At 48.8% G+C, this 11451-nt stretch overlaps 1 protein-coding gene across 19 annotated transcripts in view; it reads left to right on the top strand.

Moving 5' to 3' along the window:
• Window positions 1–542: 542 nt before the first annotated feature.
• FBRSL1 (fibrosin like 1) overlaps window positions 543–11451 on the top strand; it is a 503666-nt gene continuing 492757 nt past the window's right edge. For 14 of the 19 annotated variants that reach the window (XM_066199921.1, XM_066199919.1, XM_066199914.1 and 11 more), the window contains exon 1: window positions 543–1551. In XM_066199921.1, the coding sequence (XP_066056018.1) occupies window positions 1258–1551 (294 nt within the window). In that variant the 5' untranslated portion in view covers window positions 543–1257. The remainder of the gene's footprint in view (window positions 1552–11451) is intronic. The other 5 variants (XM_066199930.1, XM_066199931.1, XM_066199924.1 and 2 more) reach the window with 2 other exon arrangements.

The following is an 11451-nucleotide window of genomic DNA, read 5'->3' as shown; positions in this document are numbered from 1 at the left end:
CCCCCCTCCCTCCCCTCGGCTCGCCCCTCCATCCCCTATCCCGGCCCGCGGCGCTGCCCTCTCCGCGTCCCGGGGCATGGCGGCCGCGGGGCCGCGGGGCGGGAGCCGGGCCGGAGGAAACTTTTCCCGGGGGCTGGGGCGGGCGCCGGCGCCCCCGGCCCGCGCGGAGGGGAGGCGAGGCGGCGGCGGGGCGGGAAGGAGGAGGAGGAAGGGGGGGGGGCCGGGGGCACGGCCGGGCCTGCGCCGGGGAATGACGCGCAGCTGGCAGCCCTGCTCATGCGCGGCCGGCCGGGCGGTGCTAGCGCCGCGTCCCAGCTCGGGGAGAATGGGGCGGCATCCGGGCAGCGCCGACTGAGCGGCTTCTGGGGGCCGGGGCTGCGCCGCGCCGCGGGCGGCCGGGCTGGGGCGGGCGGGCGAGCGCCATCCGGCAGCGGGCGGCGGCGGCGGGGGCGCCGCGCCGCGCCGGCGGGGGGCTGCGAGCCGCCGGCGGCGCCCGGCGAGGAGGGGTCGGCGGCGGCGGGCGGCGGCGGCGGCGGCGGGCGGCGGCGGGGGCTGCCCAGGGATTGTCTCGCTCGTTCCGCGGCAAGAAAGTTGGGCGGCGAGCGCGGCGGCGGCGGCGGCCCCCCCGGCGGTGCGCGGCGGCCGGAGCGGGGCCCCGGAGCGGCGCTGCCCCCGGGGAGGGGGCGCCGCGCCTGGATTATCCCGAGCTGGGTCGAGCCTCCTGGATCTGCCTCTCTCCTCCGCGCCGAGTGAATCCGAGGTGTCCTCGTCCTGATCCAGATAAATCTTCCCCCCCTTCTCTTTTTTTTTTTTTTTTTTTTTTTTCCTCCCCTCCTCTTCCCGTCGTTGCTTTTTTTGGGGGGTGGGGGGAGGCGGGGGGTGGAAATTTGTCAAGGTCATTCCGTGGATTTAATATTTTTTGTGTGTGTGTGCCGCTCGCCCCACCGCCACCGCCACCCAGCCTTGCTCTGTGGATTATCATCGCCCTGGATCCGAGGCTCTGAACAGCAGGATTTTTTTTGTTGTTGTTGTTGTTGATTTTTTTTAAATTATTATTATTATTTTTTAAGGGCTCCGGGGTTTGGAGAGGGGAAGCGGTGAGTTGGAGGGGGGCGACTTTTCTCTCCCCCCGCGCCCCCCCCCACTCCCACCCACCCCCCCCCCCCCTCGCGCCTGGCCTTCTCCTATTCATTTTTTTAAAAATTTTTTTTAATTATTATTATTTTTAAAATTTTTTAATTTGCTTCTTCTTCGGCGATGGATGGGAAAATCCGGCAGAGCCGGAGGTCGAGGTCGCAGCGGGACCGCGTGCGGCGGCGGGAGGCGGCGGCCCGCGACCCGCGGAACCAGAGCCCGTCCTCGGGCTCCGAGAAGGAGCCGAGCCCCGGCAAGGAGAACGGCGGCCAGAACTGCACCGCCCCGCGGGGCCCGCCGCCCGCCGCCCGCGCCGCCCGGCCCCCGCGCCGCCGCCGCCGCGAGTCCAGCTCCCAGGAAGAGGACCTGATCGATGGCTTCGCCATCGCCAGCTTCAACACCCTGGAAGCGCTGGAGGTAAGAGCGCCGGGGGCCGGGGGGCTCTGCCCTCCCGCGGGGCGGGGGCTGGAGGGGTGGTGGTGGTGGTGGTGGTGGGGTGGTTGGAAGTGAAAAGGAAAGGCAAAAAAAAAAAAAAAAAATTAAGAAGAAAAAGGGTTTGAGAAAGGAAACGCGGCGCTTTCAGGCTGCTGAATTTTGCAAATAGCAATTAACGTGCATTAATCCTGGTGTCAGCCCGGGGGGATCCCGGGGCTGCGGTCAGGAGGGTGCCGGGCCGGCCCCGGTGATCGCGGCTCCGCTGGCAACTTGCTACCTCCCCCCCCACCCCGTCCTCCTTGCTCCTTCCCTCCTCCTCTGCCCGGCTCCGGCCGGTGTTCGCCATCACTTCGGGCAAGTCAAATGTTTGTTTGGGTTTTAATTGGCTGCAAAATATTCCTGGCGTGTTGGGATGGTCCGGCATCGTTGTGAATGGTGGAGCTTCTCCCCTCCTGCCCTCCTTCCTCCCACTCCCCCCTTTCCTCCAGCTCGGGAGTTTGTGTTTGCATTGCCAAAATGTTACTTTATCTGTCTCCGGAGATTGTTAGCAAATGGCTAGTGTTTGACATTTTGTGGAAAAGAGATGTTTAAATGGATAATAATCCCTCGGTTGTAATTCCCATTTTTGAAGTAATTGAACAAATTCTTCATCTCTTGTTGACTGTACATATTTTTCTGGTGTTAATAGGCTGGCAAAAAATATTGCTTGTCTAACTTATTACAAACAATATTTGCTGAGCAAATACTGCCTGCCTTGTCTGAGCTAAGTTAAGCAGAGCAGGAAATTTAATATTTTCAGAGGGGCATTGACAAACTATGACTTTGGCTTTTGATTTTGGTTTTGTGTACGAGGGGGAGAAGCGAGTTGTGGAGAGGAAGCACCTCAGAAGTTGCTTGTTGAGTGTAATAACTTGAATTCCCAGTAAACATGAGCAATCCTGGTGCTTTTGCCCACTTTCTTTGATACACCATGGTGGAAACGTGGGCAAAGTTTTGTGTGCTCTCCCTACTTTGGATTTCCTGCCACTTGTGTATCTGTTAACCTGTGTTACAGCAGTGAAGAGTTCCGCACGGGCTGATGAATACTCTGATTAGCCCTGGGATCTTTGGTGTCTTTGGCTCAGATTGAGAGGTCCCATTTTGTTCCTGGGCTTTGCCGCTCCCCAGCTACCCCTCCTGCCAGGCAGGCCTCTGATGGAACCCTGCTTGTTGGGAGTTTTTTGCCTGTAGGACCAACTCCTCAGGGTCCCAGGGACGGTCCCTGTGTGCCCGTGGAGGTGTCAGCGGTGGCCTTGGCCACCTGCCCTGGTGGCAGGACCCTTGCTGGGGGAGCCAGGGCTTCTGCTCAGCAGGGACATTTAGCCCAGTGGTCCCTGGGCAGCTCTGGGTGTGCAGGTGCTGGAGAGGGAAGAAGGTTTGTGTTCGCTGGGTGACGGCTGTTCTTTGGCTTTTTGCGGTGTCATTTGTGGGGTGGTGTCCTAACAGGAAAGCCAACTACTTTGTGTATGCAGAACTGATAATGAGCGAGCAGTCTGCTTTCGTGTGCCTCTAAACCAAGCCCTAGACCTGTCTGTATAACCTTTTTTTTTTTTTTTTTCCTTGGGCATGCTCTTAGTCAAATATGCATCAGCAGATAGGTCCAATTAAACCCCTGAGTCTCTACTGAGCTGTCAGGGAAGAAAGTAAAATTCATCTTCCTGCAGAAATTTTCTACCATGATGAGCACATTATCAGGAAATAGAATTCAAATGATAGTGCAGTCCCTCCAGGCTGACGGGGAAAACTCTGGGCTTTTCACATGGGGTGAGCTTTGTTATTGAATCACCCTAACCTTGAAAATAAGGCACACAAGGTTAGAAAGTGACCTTAATTATCAGCCACCCCAAGGTACTTCTGTTTGTGGAAGCACTTCTGTTTTTTCTTTGAAAAGAAGAAAAATACCTCAAGATGATCCATATTAAAATTCTTGCAAAAAGCTTCAGTGCCACCTGAAATTAACCCATTTCCGCTATATTTACCAACATGTACTAGAATGCTTTCCTGAAATTAACTGATTTCTACTGTATTTACCAACATGTAGGAGAACACCACCTGAAATTACCTGATTTATACTGTATTTACCAGCACCTTAGAAAACAGCTTGTGTGCCCCTCTGCAAGCATGGTGGTTGACACCTCAGAGGGAGAAGTGTGAGCAGAATTCACCTGTTTCACACCAACCAGGTGTGTTGTGTTCTTGGACATAATGATGGTGTGCATTTCCTAAGTCCTTGTAAAACTAGAAAGAAGAAAATACTCTGCATTGGGTGGATTTTTCCCTGCAGCACTGCCTGGGACCATGGGTGATGTCTGGCAGATGTGATACGGCAGCAAGGGAAGGGGATGGTTAAGGCAAAAGTACTTTAGAGCAGTATATGCCCATGTGAACGACTGAAATGGGAGGATCATTTTGTGTGGCGTGGAGCTGTGTTCTCTGGTGAACTTGACTGCAACAGGTGGTTTTCTTCTGCTTTGGAAGAAATCTGTATTTTGGTGTACATTGGTTTTTTAAGAGGATTTAAAATCTGCTGCAGTGTTTTTAAAAAATAAGTAAGAATTGAAACCTTCCATGCTCATGAGGGGGAAAGAAAGTGTAGAAGTGAGTACATGGCCTAGGGACAGTACTGAACTAAGAAAGTATTTTATTTAATTTTTTAATCCTAAAAGGAGCTTTTGTTGCATATGTGGTAGTTCATTGTGGTGTTCTAGGTCGGTTTGTTTCTTGATGTTAAAATGATCTCTGATTATGTTTAATAGACTAACGGAGCCTTGGGTTTCCCCTTTGGATATGAAATTTCTCAGTGTTTGGGTAGAACTCAATGGTAGAATCATTTGGGAGAGGCAAGGTGGTTTTTGGTTTGTTTTTCTTTGTATCTGACCATTTTGTGAATTCCCCACTGAAGCAAAATCTCACCGCTGGTGTTCCTGTAAATAAAGGGTGCTTTCTAGAAGAAATGCGTGTATTCTTCCTTTGTGTTGACCTGGGAGTATGAGCAGTTAGGGTTAATACTGAGGGATGGCTTTGAGGTCTCCTTTAGCTCTCTGGTGTGAATTTTAAACATTTTGGATTTTAACTCATGTGGTAATGTTTCCTTTGGCAGTTGTCATCTGAAAATCATGTGTCTTGTTTCGGCGATACTTGTGACTTGACTTATGTATCTCCTATCCTACCATCTTCCAAATAAAGACTGAGTTGATTATATATATATATAAAATTAAGTAAAAAAGAAGAAGAAAGAAAAAGCCCCACAGACACACAAGCAGCAGCTTCTTTCTGTGTATAAGAAGTTAAAACTTCTCCTTTCTCTTCCTTCCCCTGGATCTTCCCGTAGAAATCCAGCTCAGGTTTCGTGCAGGTTACGGCTGATGTGTGTGTGTAGTGGTGTTTTGCTTGAGGTTTTTTAGTGCCCAGCCACTCACCGCGACTTCGGACTTTACCTGGAAACGTAGTTTGCTCTGACCTCTTGGCTCCAGGTGGTCAGTGGGTCGGTCAGCTGCTGGAAACACCATCAGGCGCTGGTGCTGCCTAGGAGGTGGTTGCTGTGCCAGGGGTCAGGAATGCTGACGGGCCTGAGGAGAGGGGGATTTCTCCCCATCTTCCGAAATGAATGGTATGGATGTGAGCATGTGTGTATATTCATTACGTTCAGATGAAGCTGCTAATTATTCTTGAAGGTGATTGGTGAATCAGAGCGAGAGAATCTAAATGAGTGAGTCGGTAGTTGAGGGCTCTCTCTGATCATAGCTGTTCCTTTCAAGTATGAAAAACAGCGCTAAAAGGGAACTTCATCAGAATGTTAATGAATGCGATCTTTGAGAGCAATTGTTCTCCCAAAGTAGTTGAAAAGACAAGGGGTTGTGTTTTCTTCCTGGCTGTTGTTTATCATTTTTACAGATTCCTGCAAAGCTTTGGAGCTCTGAATGGAAATTATAACTTTATTGAGTGGTGCGTGTGTGTGCGTGTGTGTGTGTGCGCACGGGTTTTTTTTGAGGAATGTTTAACCTGTTCATAGAATCCTGTGGAGAATCCATGCTCAGATGCGTGTGGAGCGATGTGTTGTGGCGAAGCAGATGCCCGAGCTGAAAAGGGGCAGACCTTGACTCGGTGCACGTGGTGTTGAAGTGGAGATGCTGCCCTTACAAGCTGAGCTGGGGCCCAGCTGTGCCCCAAGGAGATGAATGCTTTACCCGCTCTCACTGTTGGTACCCAGAGGTCTGGCAGTGCTGCCTCAGTGTAGCAGAGTTTAGAAAGCCTATTGCTCCTAGTAGACTTCTGGACAAAATCCCTAAGTTCTCCAGCTGTCATCTTGATAAGGCTGTTTTCACATGTGTGCTGTGCACTGTCCTGTTAATGTTGCTCTGATCTCTCTTTGATAAGAAAGCCAATGTATTTAACTGCAGCTTCCTGTTCCAAGGGTTTTGTGCTGGCTCCACTGACCTAGTGATGTAACTTCTGATTTGTCACCGTCTCTCTCTGTGTCTACTTTGCAGCTTAGATTTTTCCATAGCTGGCTTGTGTTTCAAAACAAGTTTCTAGATATTTAAGTATTTTTTTCCTTCTACTTAATTTTTTTTTATTTTTTTAAATTAAAAAAAATTTTTTTACTTCTACTTACACGTGATGGTGTATCAAGCTAATGTTTCTGATGGCCTGTTATGCCTCTTAAAATGTGCTTTTAACCCCAGGAAAGCTAATGATTTTCTGGATGATGCTCTAAAGGCTCTAAATGCCTTTTGGTTTTTCTGAAGGCTTGCTAGTCTCCATTGATTTGTTCTCCTAGCTGTTGATTTACTTTTTTTTTTTTTTTTTTTGATCTTGTCTGAAGAAGGTACTGAAGGTATCTTTGTTGTTGTTGAGGAATCAGAGGTGATTAAAGCAGAGGAGGAGAGCTCTGGAAAGCCTGAAGTGTCTGCTCTGCTGGGCAAGGAGCTGAGGAGAGCAAGGTTCCCTGCAAACTGTGGTGGAGTGGTGGGCTGTGGTGAGGACAGATCCAGCTCTTCTGCCGGATGGGGAATCCTCTGCCTCATCAGTGAAACCTGCCAGGATTAAGAGTGATGGGGTGCAAGGCAAGTGCAGCCCCTGCCTGGGGCCATCCCTGCAGCCAAGGTCAGAGCACCTTTAGTGCACTGTTAAGTGGCAGCAGGGGTGTTGGAGAGAGGAAATTGCTTGGTAATCCCAACCAAGATCAGGGGTCACCCTCATCCCCTACCTGAGGTTTCATTTTTAACTCAAATTGCACTTGATTCTGTCTGTCTGGGTGTTTTGAAAGACCTCTCAATATCCTACCAATTTTTCCAAAGTAGTTTCCCGTAGTATAACTGCTCAGGCTTTCTTGAGCACTCAGAAACCTGGGGCAGAACATTAGATGAAGTTTGCTGAAATGTCAAGCAGAGCAGCCATCACAGAGAAATTCAGAAGATATATTCAGTTTTAAAATTAATAAAAATCTATAATATTAAAAGAAAAGGTACTCTGTATTGCACAGGTAAGATTTTTTTTTGGGGGGGTAATAAAAGGGATATAATACAATTAGTGTTCCACTTCACTCAGGCAATAAATGTTTACTTGCAGTAGTGCCTTTGACTTCACGCCTAGTAATAACTGAAAACTTCACTGTCCTCTCAGTGTGCTAAGAAGATGCACTTTTTGTCTTTTATCTCAGTTATTTCTCAGAATGAGACTGACTGTCACGATGTTACTTTCTGGGAAAATAGCAGTGAAGAAGGGAGCTGGGTAGGATGAGATCAGCCTGGTGTTTCTTCTTGTTTCTTTGGTAGATCCCCGCTTGCTCTGCAGAAGGCTGATGGCCATGTATCTGCACTTGTGAAAAAATTCATTTCCGTACAGAGATGCAGTACTGTGGCTGGAGATACATCGATAGAAAGGTTTTGGGGTGGTTTGGTTTTTTTGCCTTTCACTTCCCTGCTTTTGAGTCAGGTGTGAAATTCTTTAGGCACATCCTCAGCAGGCTGCTCCCCTGTGCCAGGCTTTGCATGCACACGGATCCCAGACTTGTGTGCACCTTGTCTGGGTGGAGTGTTGTCAAAATTTGCTTATTGCTTCAGCTTCTCCAGCGGCTGGGCTTTATCCTGGTGGTGCAGGTTGTAGGAGTATTATGTAGTTTGTGGTGCTGCAGCGAGTACTGGAGAGAGGACAGGATCAGCAGAACTGAAATGCTGTTTACTGCTTGATGCAGTTTTTGTTGTTCTTTTTTTAATAAAGACTTGAAATATAGTGCGTAGGGTTTGCATCTTGGTATCGGTTGTAGGTGAACATCCAGCTCTAAGTGAGAACAATTTCCAATTCACTGCACTTTAATGCCTCCAGTTTATCATGGTAAATGTATAAAAGAGTTTTATGTAGGTGAAGTGGCTCTTTCTGTTTAAATATCTCCTGGCTCTGCCATGTTCAGCACAACGGGGGCTGTGACTGTTCCAGCCATGCTCTTCAGGGAGAAAAGAGTTGGAGCACTGTGTTACCAGCCCTGGTCCATCTCCTTGAGAAACAGTCTCTTTTTCAAAACTAATGAACTATTAAGAATACTGCTCTGATGCTGAAAGGAGAATCAGCCTTTAGGTTCTTAATCCAGAAGCTAACATGGAGGCGAGGGTTAACCCGCTCCCGAGCCGCCCAGGCAGAACCGACCTGTGTGTAGTTGTCAGTCCAGTTCCTCTGGTGCAAGAGTTGTGAAAGCTGGGCAGGTACGAACTGCACCGGCTCTGGGGCTCCCTCCTGCACCAGCCAGGCCAGCAGTGTTGAGCCCCAGAGACAGGCAGAGAGGTGAGTGTAACCCTTTGCAGCTTAATTATTTTGTCCCGAGTGACTGGATGTGAAGTGCAGAATTACCTGGCTGACAGGAGCACGGGGGCAGCTGTGTGCACAGCGCTTGGATGATCCAGGATGAATGGAGAGTGTTTCCTTTGTAGCTCTGCCTTGCTTCCAGCCAAAAAGGGACTGAACTTGAACAAAAAGTTGCATCTGCAAGGTCAGTGGTTGGCATGGATAAGGGGATTGAAGGGATCAAAATTATTTCCCTGCGCCACTGGCTGCAAAACATGGGCTTATGGCACCATTCCTGTCTCTCCCTTTGTGCTCAGAGCAAAGCTTTTCTAATCTTGTGCTGGCTATCTATAGTGCCACACAAACGTGGCAATTTGAAGTTAAATGTTCTATTTTGAGGGCTGCCGTGCACGGTCGGCAGGGCAAGGAGCTGCGCTTGGGCTCCTCTCCTCTGCCCACAGCCTGCCTTGCTCTCTCCTCTGCACAGGTTGTCATAGAGAGGAATTCAGAAAATACATATGCATGGTGCAGTTGTGCCTGTAGCCTGCATGTGAAGCTTATAGTGTTTGTGGTTTGATATCAATGTGCTACCTTGCCCTTCAACAGATGTTCTTTCTAGCTTCATAAAAATAAGGTGGTACTTATTTGGTGTTTTGCTTTTCCCCCCCACAATTTTAAATATAGATTGATTCACTCTGATGCTAGGGTGTCCCTGACCTAACCTGTACTTAGTGACGAGATGCTCAAGTTAGGAGGAAGTGTGCAGGCCAAGTTGGGAAACAAATGGTAATTCAGAGCTGCTGGCTGCTGAAGGACACCAAGCTCATTCCTTTAACCCCTCCTGTTGCTTAGTGAAGCTGTAGCTTCATCCCTGGGAGCCCTTGTTTGTAGAGAGGAGCGAAAATCCCCTAAGATTGTCAAGGAAAGCAATGTCTCTAAGCTTACAATGACATCAAGTGCATCAGGTAATAAAATGCATTATTGCTGCTGATGTTTTGGTGGCTCTTAAATGTCTCTCTGTGGAAGAGGATGTGCAGCCTCTTAACTCCATTTAGCCTGAGCACATACCTGCACTCAGGGGGAGTGAGACTCTGGATAGTGTGCAGCTAAGAGATGTTTATGGAATCAGTCAAACTTGATATAAAATAATTATGATGTTTTGACATCTTGTTAATAACTTGCAGCCATTGGAAGAAATGGAATTATGGCATTCTCAGTCCTTGATGGAACCTTGGCATTTCTTTCAGATTGTAAAATTAAAGAAAAAATGTGAAAGCCATTAAAATAGTTGGATGTGGTGCCTGGGAAAAATGATGGGCTGCTTAATTGAAAAAGTGCTTCATTCCAGTTGAAGTTCATTCCAGTTCAATTCTGCCCATTTCTTTGCATCTGTAATGGGGAAGGAAAATTCCCCCAAAATCTGTCTGTGAGAGTGTTTTGGGTGTCACTTGGTTCTTCATCTTATCTGTGAACGAAGTGGAAGGAAATCCTAGCGAGCATTAGACATGAGAGAAAAGTCTTGTCACCTGTAATGACTAAAATCCCCTGAAGTGTTGCCAGCGTGTACTTTAGGAATCATATAATTATATGATTATTGAAAGAGACATAAAAGACCTCATGGCAAAAACCTTAGAAAGGGGGAGGGAGGGAATCCGTATGCAAATGAAGATATGCAGAATTTGCTGTCTCTCTCTTTTTTTTTTTTCCCTAGTTATTTTTCAGTCCAAAGCTCAGTAATTGCTTTTATGGGGATTACTTAATAAAACTGGGGCATGCAAAGGAGGGAGAAATTGTTTATGCCGAGTCACAGGGCTGGCTTGGAGTCCTACAGAGTTAGAGTAAAAATGGATTTTTAAAAGTAAAACTGCAAAGTGGGTTTTGTGCTAAGAGAAAACAGCTATTTGTTGAAATGTTATCCTACAATAAAAGTGTTTTGTGGTCTGGCGGTTAAGCAGAGGGGTCCGGAAGTTGAGATAACGGGGTTTTCTTTCTGACTCCGCCACAAGTTTCCTCTCTCCGAGCTCTGGGCAAGTCCTTTCCTCACTGCCTGTGTCACCCTGGCGGTGCCGTGCCTGGGGTACCTGGTGGGAGCTGGATGTGCCACTCAGGGAAACTCCTGTCACCCCTGTGACGTGACGGAACTGTCTCCAGCCTGACGTGGTCCTGTGCTTGTGCGGGAGGTGCTGGGGGAGCCTCTGATGTCAAAACCTCCTTGTGCAAACCCCTAGGGAAATGTTTCTCCTCTGCCCCACGACCAGGTGCGTGGGAGCCTTTCTTGTGTCGTGCCCTGCTCTGGGCGCTGCTGATGGTGCAAAGGCAGCCTGAGATTTTCCTGAGCTCTAGCTCTCCTCTCAGAGCTAAAATACAGGCCTTGACTCTGGGCTCCTTAAGTTCCCCTGAGCTTCATCAGTCCTTCCTGACGCTCTGGATTTACAGTCTCGCTTCTCATAGCAGCACTCGTTCATGCGTTTACTAGGAAACCCTCCTGATGCAGAACAGACATATCTCAGGAGAGGTTTTGTTGCGAGATAGGCAAAAACCACCTTCCATTTTTTTTCTCAGGCTTAATTAAGCACTTGGTGCATAAAAAAAACCCCCTGTCATACTGCTAAGAGTGTTGAGTTATTGAATGTTTTGCAAGATCTCCCCAGGAAAGAACACCACCACTTACTCTGGTGTTCTAGTTTGGCACTGAATAGTACAAAGTTGTGATACGAGTTTGCTGCTGAGATTTTTAGCTGAAAATGACAATGGTTTTCCAACCAGATGGATTTTATAACTTGCCTGCCATCAGCTCATCCATCAAACTCCGCCGAGATCTGTACGTTCGTGTCAGCGTGCACATGGCAATGTTGTTGATTACATCAGACAAACTGATAACTCTCTCGGAGCCCTGTTCCCACTCCCTGGGCTGCCCCTGGGGTGGATTTGGCAGTGAGGGGAGCAGGTGGGGGTCTGTTCCCAGCCTGTCCCTGTGGGTTCTGGCTGGCAGCATGGAGCTGAGCTCTGTCCCAGCTCCTGTCTGTGGCTCTGGAGGTGGCTGCAGCTGCAGGGTCGGTGTAC

Source organism: Chamaea fasciata, unplaced genomic scaffold, assembly GCF_029207755.1.
Source record: "Chamaea fasciata isolate MVZ Bird 193981 ecotype frontalis unplaced genomic scaffold, bChaFas1.0.hap1 SCAF_18, whole genome shotgun sequence".
NCBI lineage: Eukaryota > Metazoa > Chordata > Aves > Passeriformes > Sylviidae > Chamaea > Chamaea fasciata.
This window is presented reverse-complemented; position numbering and strand designations above follow the sequence as displayed.